Here is a 14674-nt window from a genome sequence, read left to right on the forward strand (position 1 = left end):
TTTCACAGCTTCATTATCAGCTTCAGGGTTGGAAAAACAAAAAGCAGACAAGTCACAGGATGATCTTAGGAGATTTTATTTGATTTGAACATCTATTTTCCATCCACTTCCTGTCTGTTGTTCAAAGTATTTCAGGGAACAAAACTGATGTGCACAAAGAGCATTCAGTGAGAGAGAGACCAAAGGGAGACAGAACAAGTATCAGGCAAGGGAATGGAGCTGACAGAGTGTTCTTGTCTCTTTGAACCCACAAGGAAAATGCATGGTAGGAAGTATTCCAAAACCACATCTTTCTTGCGTGAAGGAAAGAATTAACGTTAAGCACAAAGTATTCCTTGTGGTTTATTCTCATTACGTGACATGTCAGGTTATGCTGATTTGGGGAAAAAACAGGATTTCTTTACAAAGCCTTCTGTGCACTGGGCTTAATGTGGGTTAAAAAGAGCCTAAACCCCACAAACTGTGCTTTCATAAATCCACTTAGGAATCTCATTTTTGGTAATTCCCTTAAAAATAGAGTTTGTGGATATATTAATGACAGGTTCAAAGTTTCACCAGAAAAACAAAAAAATAGCCCAAATTTTGGTAAAAAATACAGATTACACTGAAGTTTCTGTGGCGTGGGGTTCTCCCTCAGTTACTGCCAGTTTTCATTAGAAGGTGAAGAGAATGCTTAAAATTGGTCAAATAGCATGAAGATTTTGTTGACATGTTTTCTGTCTCCGTGTGTACCTACTTTTCCTGAAAGGAACATCCAGTGAAATCCTGGTTGTCCAAAAGACTTTGGTCAAACAGCTTTGAAAGACACTGAATTTATTTCACTGCAACACAACTGATCCAAAGTAAGAGCCTTTTAAGGGCTTTAGTCGTACAAAGAATTCACTCTTTCAACACTCTGTAGCTGTAAAACACACACCAATTTATTTTCAGAAAAAAAAGGCATTTATTTCACTATGGATGGCTGCAAGAGAGGAAAGAAAAAAAAATCAAAATAAGCAGAACAATTATTTATTTTTCTAACCTCAGGGCACCCCAACATCCACCCTCCTCTTTTGTGATGTGCCATCTACAGTTCTATTTTTTAAGCATCCATATTTCTACTGTTGATCAGCAGTGACCAAATTTTGCAACTTAACCAAAATTTACAGAAATAATTATTTCAATTAACACAAGTTCACGGGCTACACCAGCCTAAGATTTAGGGCTCTTTGGATTTTAACAGGATGGAAAAAAAGGCAGTTTGTGTGGTTTGGGATATTTAAGTTAATTTCCAAACTGCCACATGGACAGAACCCAAGTGTAATCCTGGCCCATCCATGCTAAAACTCCTATAAATTTCAATGGAATAAATATCAGCATATTCATTATGAACAACTCTCTCTGCAGCTCTCTGTAACACTCTAAATGACACAGTTTGCATCAGTGCAAACTGCAACAGTCTGCATTGTTTCACAGATGATACAACTTAGCAACAAACCCTGTGCTCCCAGAAACAGAGCAGTCCCAGAGTTCCACCTTTGAGGTCAACTTGTTCACGTGAGGAACTTTCACATTTTATCCTCTTTGTTCACCGTGCATTTGATATGCTGTTCTGATGAGGGGTAATCAGTTGGATTAACCACTGGATCCAGCTTGGATTAACCACTGGATCCAGCTGTAAAAACAAGCTGCACCTATGGATTTGTGCCACTCCCTGCCAGAGTTAGGGATAGGTCTGCATTTTCCTGAAGGTTGCATTGGTGATGGTGAGCCGGGTCAGCCTGGCCCCATAATAATCGATGATGTAACTGGAGCCATCGGAAGGGCCAACAATCTGCAACAGAAAAAAGAACCAAGACTTTTCAATATGAAGTGAAATATATACTTTGTGCTAATGTCTCAATTACTGCTAATTTTCCCATCATAAAATTAGTCATGCTTAATTAGTCAAACAGAAACTAGATTTATTTTGAAGTTAGGCTGCAGTTTAACTGTTTTAGCGAGCGCTGTCTCAGAAGGAACATTTCCCCTGGGCTTCTAATCAACCAAATTACAGCCAGGCACTGGGACTCAGCTAATCCGATGAGGATTTGAGGCACAAAACCAGCCTAACAAATGAGTGGGCTCCAAACCACTTTTCCTGAACAAAGGAGGGTCGGCAGCAGAGAATTAGGCTGATGACAAGAGTCTTTGAAATACTGAACAGGTAAGGAATGAAGAGAAGGAGGAAAGATCATGGAGTTTTTGTTCTGGGAGTGCTAAATTGATGTGGAGCCACCAGGGAGATCAACAAGGAGAGATGAAAGATACTCTCAACTGGATGTGTAAGTGCTCTGAGGCAAGATCACCACGACAGCAGAGAAAGGAATTTGAGAATGCACACAAAAGACGTATACAAAGTGCACACTTTTAAAATATTTCCCTACAAACCTATAGAAAAAACCTCCCATATCCACAATGGCTTTTGAGTTCATCGTAGCCAATTTGCAATTCATGCTAAATGGCTGCTGCTCTGTTGAATAAAACAATTTGGCAATTTCATGATGTCACAAGATGTCACTCCAGCTGGGGATTTAACCCTCATGAATCCCTCACAGCTCTCAGGTGATGCTGGAGTTGAATTTGGAGGAGAGGTAGAAAATGAAAGTGGCAATGTCTTCTTTCATCAGCATAAAGCATGTGCAAACACAGAACCTGAGGATTCTGGGAACAGTAGGACATCTCACGCTGAGTCCAACACTCTGCCTCACATAAAGAGGTTCTGACCATGTGGATTTATGGTGCTATGGCTTCCAAGCTATTAATTGTATTTATAGATGGCTAATTTTTAATTCCAACAGCAAATATATTGATATTTTCTGTCTATATTCTACAACATCAATCTACAAGCAGAGCCAAAATAAATGCCTTGATTTTTCAATACCCAATGGTCCTTAAGGCCAAAATACTACCAAAGTGTTAGTAATCAAATCAAAGCTTTAAAAAACACAATTTGGAGCTTGTTTTGAAAGCCCTGACTTACCTGCATTGAAATAAGTATGAAATCAATTAGGCTCCCAATTCCACAAAACCCTACAGTGCAGAACTTTAACAAACCTAAAAAAGAAAAGTAAAATTTAATGTACCTTTAAGCAATCACTGGATTTAATCAGTGGTGGCAACAACATCCAAACTCTTTCCTCATCCCACAAAACGTGTGTGTTTATATATATGTATATATATATATATACCTCTATCTAGAAGCAGACCTAAGGTTAAACGTCTTTAATTATTAGGGAAAAAAAAACCCCACATGTTCATATTTCTACATCCTGAACACACTTTAAAGATTTTAAATATTAACAATTGATTTTTTTAATGTATAAATATTCTTACACAAGGAAAGGCAAAAGTTGATAATCAGGTTACTGAAATATTCCTTTCACTGAGGCACAGACAGAAAAATCCCAACTTGAGCTGCAAAATTTGCTTATGTATAGAAAGAGACTTTCTACCACCTCACGAGATGCAGCACATACTGATTTGATTTTCAGAACATGCAACTTTGGAAAACAATCCTTTGTGTAATTTTTATATTTTTGCTGAAATATGAATTTATTTTGAATACATATAAAAATATATAAACACTTCTTTTTAACTGGTATTCAAAAATGTTGGGTTTTATACAAATAAATGAAAGATTAATAGAAAGTACACGGGAATAGCAAGTGACAGATGAATGTTTTATTGGAAGTTGTCCTGCAAGGCAGACTTCATTTGGAAAATGCCTTAAGAAAAAAGAGGCTGCCTTCAAATTTATTTTTAATATCAGTAATTTCTAGTACAATGAAGGCAATCCAGTGAGAACTGTATCTATTATGAGTATTATTTCAGGCAAACATCTTGGTTAACTCCTCTCTCCAAAGCAGCAACGTGTCCACAAACCACCTCCTCTCCCCCAGGCCTGTTTATGGGGCTGCATATGGGGCAGAGGAGAGGAGTAACTGCATGCACACTGCAGGAAGAGCATCCCACTGTCTGGATTTGTCTCTCATGCACGAAAAGTCCCTGGGCATCCTTCCCTCTTAGGCCCTGGCACAGGTTGCCCAGAGGAGTTGTGGCTGCCCCTGGATCCCTGGGAGTGCCCAAGGCCAGGCTGGATGGAGCTCTGCACAACCTGATCTGAAGGTATCCCTGCCCATGGAACATGCTAGCTGGGATTTTGGGAACCCAGAAGATTTCTTACCACTGCTGCAGCTCAACTTTACTTAAGGAAGTGGATGGAGGAGAACTGTTTCTGAACCTGGCATTTATTTCTGGAGTGCAGGGTAAAGTTGGGTTTTTTCTTCCTCCTCACTTCCCTCCCCACAAGCAGATCACACTGAGAAAATAAACTGCTCTAAAGCATGGAGGGAAAAAATAGTGTTGTTCTGCAGTAATAACTCATGGTTTAGTTCACAGTGTGTGGGAGAGGAAGAGGTTGCCTTCCTGATTTCTTCATACTCAACAGCTTGTTTGTATTTGTGTGCTCTTTAAACAAAAGAGAAGGAAAAAAATAAACCAAAGAGCATTTACAGTCTTCATTACACTTGCAAAAAAGATTTCAATGTTGTTAACCTTTCTTAACCATTTTTTGCCAAGGCAAAGATGACCTAAAAAATCCCTAATCAGCCACTGTAAAGGAATCCAATGTGTTGACTTTTATTCTCTTCTACTCTTACCTATTTGCTTTTGCCTTCTTTACCTTTCAACAGATTGAAGACTGGCTTTGGAATTTTAAATACTAACTTTGGCTACTGGTTACAGTATAATCCAGTAGGGTTAAAGCATCAGGCATAAAGAATTTCTATAAAAGAATTAAGGATTTATGAATCTGTATTTCCACAATATATTAAAAAAATAATTACGGCAAATTAGTATTTCAAATCCAGTGGTACAACAAAATAATGCACCTTATTGACTGTTTTGAAAAATGTATCTTTTTGTAAAACAGATGGACAAAGTAAATGCTAATTACAGAATCTCAGGGATAAAAGACATGGATGTTAATCAAGATTATAGAGAAGGACAGATAATGTCTTTAAAAAGAGTTGGCATTTAATGGGCAGAAACTCAAAAATTCTGGCTGAAGTGACAGCAACATACACAGCTTTTCCACATCATTGTTCCATTCTATCTATACTTAAATTCATTCCCTTTGTCCAGGGAAACAGAAACAAGGCCAGTGAAGGCAGTTCTAACATAATAAGGTATTTCCATTGCTTAAAAGCCAGTGGCACCATCATCCTGGGAATCAGGTCCTAAAAACATCAACCAGAGAGAGGTCTTATTAAAAGTCCCAGCTTCTGCAGAATTGTTACTAACACCATGACTTATCTTGAAGGTGTGCATTGCCAGAGTAAATTGCATCTCCCAAAACACCAGGTGTCCAGTAAAATTTGTCTACTTTTTTCCTGGTAAAGTCAAGCCTCATTTAATGCTGGAACATGAGGCAAAGCTACTTCTGCTCCAGTGCCTCATGAAGAATGCTATGGGTAAACATCAGTGCAAAGCAAAACTTGGAGTAGCAATAACCACATTTGCTTATTAGGATTTTATCTGCTGGACACTCTATCTCCATTTGTCACCACTCCAACAGAAGAGCAGGCTGAGGATAATGCAGCATTTTACCTCACTTGACCATGAAGTAAGGATTCTAGTTGTAAATGTTAAAACTGTGGCTGTCAGCCTTCATTACTCAAAATATGAGTATACACATACAACTCAGTCATAACAATAAGCTTTACCTCAACAACAAAATTAAGGAATAAACTTACCTAATGCAGGATAGCCTAGATAAAATCTATCTGCTCCCAACCATCCAAGAAATAAGGACAGAGCCACTGCCACTTTGTAGGAGTATCCATTTCTGCCAAAAGAAACAAGCAATGTAGATAATGACTGCAAAATATATCCACTCATACTTTTGACTGTTAAAGTAGTGACTCATTTTCCTGCTGCTCCAGTTTTAAAAAAAACCAACAGACTTGTTATTTATCTTCAATTAACGGCCATGGAATTGATAATGTTAAGCTTTCAAACTGGGAAGGCATCCTCCATAAAGGAACCTCAGCTGCTGCAACTCAAGTGTACTCTTGCAGAATACAGATTATTCTGAAACTAAATGATGATTTCTTGTCAAGACATAATTCAGTTGCTGATCCATCCCCAGCTTCACAGAGCACTTCCTAACAGTTCAGCCCTACTGAGACAAGCCCAGGAAGCCAGGAGGTGTGTGAACACTGTCTGCAGGCATTAGTCTCACACGCAGCCAAATCGAGAGGAACAGGACAGACAGGTGAGACGTCAGCAGAGACAGTAATTGCCATGAGATCTGAAGGAGAAATGAACCATGGCCACCGGCTGAAGAAGCTGCAGGAAGGATTCAACAAAAAAGAGTAAGTCATGTATTCACTCATTACACTGTAAATGGCACAAACTCACAATGAAAAGAACTGTTGACAGTACAAAGATGCACAGGGGTAGAGAGACACTCTCAAGTTAAGCTTCCCATGGTTAGTCATACAAAATAAACAGATAGAACAGACTTTTTCAGATTTATCCTAATTGGAACCATTCTTGCCAACAGCTGGAGCAATGCAACCACCAAACCACCTGTTACTGCAGTCCCTGCTGGAGAACTTTGCACTAATAAGGGAGCTAAAAACATATCGCTCTCAATGCTGGAATTGCTGCCTTGGCGAACAGCGAGCTTCTGAACAGCAAACCCAAATGTAATTAGAACTGAAAAATATTCAATAATTCACTGTTTTGATACGTGCACTACTACGTGCCAGCAATTATTTAATAGGCCCAAATTAAACTCTTGGTTGACAGTTGAATAAAACAGTCTCAAAAAGGACAGTAGCTGACAAAAGTCCAAGCACTTCTATTAAGCATTTTCAATGTCAAGTAGAGACCTACCTTTTTTGCTTATTATCTAAATTTACTGACTTTAAAACCTAATGGCAACATTAAGTGATTAAATCATGACTCTTACCTCAGTATTTGTTACTTGGTGTTTATTAGCAACACAGAACACACAGGGCATTCCTGGAACCTAATGTAACGTAAATTATCATCTTTAGAACCGTCTTGTTTCCACTGTAAAGAACACTAATGGGTTTATTTAAAACTTGAGGTAAACTGTTGGAAATTGTTTATCAACTACAAAGTGTCAACAGCCCTCCAAGGACACTAAAGCATAAAAAGAGCTGTTACATAAAAAATGGGAACACGGTTTAATTTTGCTCCTGATCACAGCTAGTAATAAGCTGAGCCCTTGCTATGCACTGAGATGCTTCTGAAAGCAGAACAGTTTCTGCAGCCTTGTCAACATCAAACTGACAGGCAGAAGAAATCCAGTATGAAGGGGAAGCATGAGAACACTGTAACAAACAGGGCTGCATCCTCTCTTGTGTTTCCTTTGCCTTACTCCTTCAGATAAAAACATGCACAAAGATTAAACCAGTGAGTAGGAAAATGTCACATCCCAGGCATCTGAAGGAATTTCTACAATTGGGTGAAAGAGGCAATTTCTTGTCAGTTCCTCTTTTGATTTTTTCTTGCTTCTCAGCCTCATCCAACCTTTCCTTTTTCTGCATACATTTCTTGCAGCTGCCATGTTACAAACGTTTCCTCCCAGCTCTTCTGTAGCAGCTAACAAAAGCAGGTGCTGCTGTAGGTTGCTCTTTCAGGGTCTCTTGGCTCTCTGCTCAAGGACCTGTCCACACGGAACCCCGTGAATTTCACAGAGAAACATTTCATGGCCTCCTTCCCTGGAATGGCAACACTTGAACAATGGACATTTCAAGTCTGCAGCATCAGGGCCAGCACATATTAAGTAAAATATATGATAAATGCCCGTCTGGGGGATTCTAGAATTTGGCCAAAAAATAAGATCTACCTCCAAAACATCAAATTAAAGCCAAACCTAAGCAATCCTGACTCCCAGTACTTCTTTGTCAGAACAACCTTACAAGCTTTTCCTTGAATTATTACTGGGAGTAAATGAACTTGAGCACATCCACTCACACAAACATGTAACATCTACTGGTCTTGCTCTAAAATAACTGGATCCCAGAACTTAGACAAAACTAGGTTAGTTTTGGCTAAGGACAACGTGCTGATTTGTCCTTTCCAAAACTTGGGGATAGAGATTCACCTGCTGTCCCCATGCTGGGACAATCCTGCCATAGGAAGATGCCTTCTCAAACTAATTTTCTGGTTAAATGATGTGCAGTTATTTCTACAGTCACAGTTTCTACCAAAACTTAGGTAAGATGCTCGAAAATCTCCAAAAAGCAGTAGAAAAGGCAGGGCTATTGTTGTAATATTAAGCTGGAGATTCCTGCTTAAAACAATATTTCTAACACTTATGTGACATTCAAAGTGCCTCATAAAAGGTCTATCAGTAACTGGGCCACTTTTTAAATAAGTGTACAGATGAAGGATAGTGATATTAATCTTGCTGCCATTTTTTACTGGTTTTAGGACATTATGAAGGACATGCTTGTGTAACTCTATCTACATTCACAATTGTATTTTACTGGAATTTTCAGTCCAAGAAAGGTTCTCTTCTCTTTCTGCCATACTAGCAGTTGTGGGACTGGAAAAGTCAGAGCAAGTTCTTTTGGCAGTGTAACCACTGAGTATTCCTCATAAATAATAGTCATGATCAAGTAATAGATACGGTAAGAAGGATCACATTTCTCTGCCTACAGACCTGGATTTTAATAAATAAATGTAAAGAAAAGCTACCTTTAAAAAACATTTCTAGAAATTATACTAAACCAAAAATATATGTATACAAAAAACCTCCAAACATAAGAATTGCCATCTAATCTAAAGAGGAAGCAATTTCATTAAACTAATACAGCTCATCTTCTCCTCAGTCCCCATCACAGATGGGACTGAAACACAATTGTTTCTGGACAAAAATGTGACTGATGTCTACTTTGCGGGCATTTAAATTTGATTAGATGTAATAATATGTTTTCTTCAGCTTGCTGAGCTTTGACTGCTGAGAAGACTAAATACAGAGAAAATATTTATAAAACTAAGGGGCAGAGCTGTACTTCTGAGTTAAGCAAATTACTAAGCAGCAAGTAGCACATCAGAGTTATTTGCCCACTAGAGTGATAGGGAGCACCCAGTATCAACAGAGTTTTAATTTCCAAAGATTCCAGTAGGACAAAAGAGAAAGGTTCCAGTGTGAATCCCAGAAAAACGGGAAACAAATGGTAGTGACAGGTGCTGGCTGATCATTAGCACTGGCCAGTTGGAACATTTATTGGTATCCAGATCTCTCCATCACTCACGATGTGCTTCAGAAAAACGAGGTCCATCATTCACATACAGAACAGGCTCTTAAAAGACACAGTGGATTGGATTAAACATAAAAGTTATTCCAAAATAGAGAACAGTTTCTCCTATAGATTTTGGGGGTAACTGCAGAGATCCTGAAGCTCCCCTAAAATTCATGCATAATAGAACTTCAGCTGCAGCTACAGGCACGCTTTGAACTGGCATGAACCACTGAGCAGCAGAGCCCTGTCCAGCCCTCCTTTGTCCTCTCTGTTTTATCCTTGAGTCACCCTCATCCCCGCGCTGGCACAAGCACTTGAAGCCACTGTACTGTGACTCAAACTGGGGAACTGATCCAAGTCAGCTCAAGCCCAGAGCAGCTCCCTGATGTCCTGGGGTCTGTCAGGGAAGGGGATGGAGGGTGTCCCCAACAGCTCCTTCCAGCAACTGCGCTGATTTTAAGCACATGTGAAATGTGGCCTCAGCATTTGGAGCAAAATTTTGCCAAGCTAAAGTATGAAGTAAAGCAAAGGTAAAGTAATAAGGTAAAGCAAAGAGATAAAAATAACTAAACAACAACAACAAAAAAAGCACAGGCAGAGACAGATTTCCTTATGAACATGCATGTTCAGAGCAACCTGGTCTAGTGGAAGGTGTTCCTGGCCATGGCAGGGGGATGGAATGAGATGGGCTTCAAGGTTCCTCCCAATCCAAACCATTCCATGACCCTGTGTTGCATCCTTATAGTGTTTATTAGAGGATTAACTACTGGGCAAAATGTGCATGGTTCTGTTTTACTTCTATTTTCCTTCTGCCAACACGTCATAGGGTTTTGGACAAACTTCAGATTTTCAAAACCGAAGAGTACTCACACATTGCGACACTCAATAGGCTTGTAAAATCCAACTTCATATCCCGTGAAGACTTTCTCTATGCCAAGGTGATCTTTGCAAGTAATATTTGGTGCTGGCAGACATTGAACTGAGGACAAAAAATTATTTGAAATTAAGCAGTAACTGACACTCAGAGCAGTTTTCTGACAACACACAAGTGAAACAAATTAAGTTGTACTGTGCAACAGTCTTGATACAAAGCACAGTTCACACACAATTACTTGCTTAAAAATATTTTTTAAGCCAGTCCTACCACTAACTTGTAGTTTTTCCTTGCTACATATTAAGCAAAGTACACAAACCTAATTGCTGCCCCAATTCTTTTGTATTTTCCACTCTGGCTTCAATATGAGTCAATGAGAAATCTGAACCTGACGTACAGAAAACATTTTCATCATGAGAACAGTCAAACATTGGAACAGGTTGCCCAGAGGAGCCATGCCATTACCATCCCTGGAGGTTTTCAAGATCTGACTGCACAAAGCCCTGAGCAACCTGTTTGGAATTCAGTGCCAGTACTGTTTTGAGCAGGAGGTTGGACTATGCAACTTCCTGAGGAGTCTTTCTACCCAAAATGTTCTATTATTCTTGACTCTTAGGGGAACCAAAGTGGAAAGCACAGCTGAAAGTCACACCTGCTAAAAGCTTGCAATATATTACCAGAATACTAGTCACTCTCCAATGCTGTAGTCTGTTGTTTTAAGGGAAAAAAAAATCAGTCCTTTACCCACTTTCTATCAGCTTTCAGTACGTGTGAGTCCTGTTGGTTAATTCCAACAAAACTGCAAGCCAGGTTTAACATTCCTTCCAGATATTCCAGTAATACACACAGGCAAGAGATGGATATTTTTTAATGCCCATCTATACTGCATGGAAACAAAGAAATAAAATAATATTTGACTTATGTCTGGACTTAACTGCTATAAAATCTTACATGGATTATATACCCCATCCCTGGCAGTGCCCAAGGCCAGGTCGGATGGGACTTGGAGCAAGCTGGGACAGTGGAAGGTGTCCCTGCCCATGGCAGAGGGTGGAATGAGATGATCTTTAAGGTCCCTTCCAACCCAAACCATTCCATGATGCTACTGATCAATATGCCTGTAGTGGTAGATTAGGCATTGTCTAATCTAAGGCAATTACAAAAAAATACATTATTTCTTGTAAAGTAAATTAAGCAAAGAATTTTTTCTGTTATTAGAAGAAACCCAGTGTAGTTGAAATATAATGATACAGGAAAAGCCACAGTTTTCTTCTCAGTGTCACTCCAAAGACCCCAAACCTTCTACTCAGTGACACCACTTTGATGCTTTGAATTAAAGCCCTGTTTGTCTGGGTGAGGGATCCCAGAACGTGATTAAGAAATTGCAGTGTTTCAAGCATGATCCAGAAATTAACTTTTTATTACTTAATAATACTGAAAAAATAAGAAAATTCAAATACTCAAATCTAAAAACTGGTGTGTGTGTAAAAATGCTACACAAAGAAAACAGCGTTAATTAATTCAGCAACTTGTTCTACTCTGAAGCTCATCTCCTGTTCAAAAGTGCAGTGTATTAAATACAATCACATGGCAAATAGTTAAATAACTGATAATCTTGAGTAGTGATCTATCTCAAATGCAATATTCTGTATGCAATATTCTTTCTGCTCTCTGACTGCCCATTTAGAGTCAGGGACACAATGTCAAAATGATGGAAAGAACTGAAAAAACTTTTAAAAGTATCAATTTTGAAAAGTATTTTCATCCAGTGCCTGATATTGTCTGGAAAGCCTTCACTATCCCAGAAGAAAATCATTCAGCACTTATAGGAAGCAAAATATGAAAGACAACAAGCACACACATGAATTTTGTGGACTCCCCATCCCTGGCAGTGTCCAAGGCCAGGCTGGACAGGGCTTGGAGCAACCTGGGATAGTGGAAGGTGCCCCTGCCCCTGGCAAGGGGTGGGACTGGATGAGCTTTAACATCCCTCCCAACACAAACTATTCTGTAATTCCATGATTTTGAAACAAGGGTGCACATAAAGCAAAATTGCTGTGCTATCAAACACAGACCGTTTATTTTAATGCCTGAGAACATCAAAGAAGTTAAGCACAGGTAGGAAACCAAGTAATCAATTTATGAATTTTTCTGTTGTACTCTGAAGTATGTCAGAACTGAACATCAAATAAAAATGTGCTTTCAAAATAGAACCTCACGCACCAAAACCTGGTGATGATGGAAGGCACAATGTTGCATTAAGAAAAAAACCCTAAAAAATTAGAAGATTTTGAAGGCTGTTCTGTCACATGTCAATTCTTTTAATAATTACATGCAAAATCAGTATGACAGGAATGGTTTGTTTTAATCACAGTAGTGCAAGACAGAGCCTAAAGGGTGTAACATACATTGAAGAGATTTACCAGAAACCTCACTTACAAAAGTACCAATCAGAGACAGTGTATTTATTCATTTCTAGTAGAGCACCCAATCCACACAAGTGTTTTTACAAATGATATTACTAATCCCATCTTTAATAAAGCTCAGCTAGTAGATATACAAATGCATAAATTGAACACTTCCTTGAAAAAAAGGTAGTTAATCAATATATAAGTTAGAAATCCTTACCATATGCCGTGTGATTTGTGCAATTCATTGGTTCTTGTGTGCTATTGTCTATTTTAGGCTCATCACACATATACGTTCAGGTAATTGAGGAAAACAGTTTTCATATCAAACACTACAACAGGTTTAACAGTAATTTATTCCACCCTCTTTAAACCCCGAGGATTTAAGATGCACCTTGATGTTGGTTCCTACCCAGCCCCCAAAAGAGGAGCAGCACATTACCATGCAGCAAATCTGCTAATCCAATTTAATACACCAATATATCGCATAAGCCCCACGTTTAATTAGTGCTGCAGTCAGCACTACCTAAAGGAACTACACTATTTATCAGTTACAGCCTCTGTATTTGGAGGCAACAAGGTAGCACACGCCTCATCTGGTCTTGTTCCCTTATTTAAATACCACAGTGCCTTGAAATTGAGGCATTTGGTTGAGAAAATTTAATCTACAGGAACAGACAAAATTCTACGAACGCGTAAAAATGAGCATATGAAGCGCCAGGAATTTGGTGCAGGAACAAACTGAGCAGGAACTGACTTCCAGAGGTCTCAACTCCCACAGCCAAGTAAAGCAGGAGATGAAGCGAGTTTTTTCCAAGATTTGCTTTCCTGACACTTTTGATCATCAAAAACTTGTCAGCTGCCATCAACCAGCATGTTCTGGGGAGGGCAAGAGGTGCCTTGGAGAGCCAGGAGCCTCACACCTCCTGCTCCCTGTGCACGGCATAAAAACACATTATTTCATAATAAAATGGCAAAGTCTCCACATCTCGCTCCAGAGTCCTACAAATAATAAATAAGGCAGAGTGGTAGCAGACCGGACTCTCTCATCCCATGGGAATCTCTTTGAAGGACACCCCAAGCGTGCACTGGGGCACACACACTATCACCAGAAATCACGAAATTAATTAGGTTGGAAAAGCCCTCTGAGACCATCGAGTCCAACCTGTGACCGATGCCCACACTGTCACCCAGACAACAGCACTGAGTGCCACAGCCAGTCGTTCTTTGAACACCTCCAGGGACGGAACTCCACCACATCCCTGGGCAGCCCCTTCCGATGTCTAATCACCCTTTTTGTGAAGAAATTTCTCCCGATGTTCAACCTGAACTTCCCCTGGCGCAGCTTGAGGCCGTGACCTCAACTCCCACACCCTGAGGAGCTCTGTCCCGCTCCTGCCAGCCGAGACCCTCCAAGGGCTCCCAACCTGAGGCTTTCCCTCATCTCACCTTCCCCCCGCCCTGCCCGGCACTTCACGGCCCCCACTGCTCCCTCCCCTCCCCACGAGCGGTGCCCCCCCCTCACACCGGGCCCGTCGCCACAACAACAGCCCCCGATCCGACCGCGGCCCCGGCCCAGCCCCGCTCAGGATATTGCCCCAGCCGCAGCTCCTCGCACTTGAGCGGCGGCTCCGAGCCCGCTGCTCCCTCCAGGGCTGCGAACCAGAGGAGAAGCAGGACCAGCGCCTCAGCCGCGCCGCTCCGGGCGGCCATGACGGGACCGCCGCCGCCGTCAGCTGACGCGGGGAGGAGCGGAGCGGCCCCGCCGCGGGGAGAGCCCGTGCTAGCTGCGAGGAGAAACAGAGGGGGACCCCGAGGTGTTCGTGGGGTGCTCAGGGAGTGGGCTGGGCTTTTTGCGGGGCTCAAGTGTTTTTTGGGGTGGTGGGGAGGCTGACCTCATTAAACATGGCGGCCGAGGCCGCGCTGAGGGCAGAGCGCGCCCGTACCCAAGATGGCGCTCGCAGGGCCCGGCGGAGGGACGGGCGGGGTCGCGCCCCGAGTAAAGATGGCCGCGCCCGCCGCCGCACCGGCCGCGCGTTTGCCCGCAGCTAAGATGTCGGGCGTTCGGGGCCGCGGCCCCGCGGCGA

At 41.1% G+C, this 14674-nt stretch overlaps 1 protein-coding gene across 1 annotated transcript; it reads right to left on the reverse strand.

Moving 5' to 3' along the window:
- Positions 1-1646: 1646 nt before the first annotated feature.
- Positions 1647-14462, reverse strand: TM2D1 (TM2 domain containing 1). Its single transcript, XM_069023560.1, has 6 exons — positions 14182-14462; positions 12808-12881; positions 10176-10284; positions 5775-5866; positions 3002-3075; positions 1647-1813 (listed from the first exon to the last, which is right to left on the reverse strand). Exons 1-6 carry the CDS (start codon positions 14298-14300, stop codon positions 1703-1705), a joined length of 579 nt encoding a protein of 192 aa, XP_068879661.1. The 5' UTR covers positions 14301-14462; the 3' UTR covers positions 1647-1702.
- Positions 14463-14674: the final 212 nt, after the last annotated feature.

This window comes from Aphelocoma coerulescens, chromosome 8, assembly GCF_041296385.1.
Source record: "Aphelocoma coerulescens isolate FSJ_1873_10779 chromosome 8, UR_Acoe_1.0, whole genome shotgun sequence".
Lineage (NCBI taxonomy): Eukaryota > Metazoa > Chordata > Aves > Passeriformes > Corvidae > Aphelocoma > Aphelocoma coerulescens.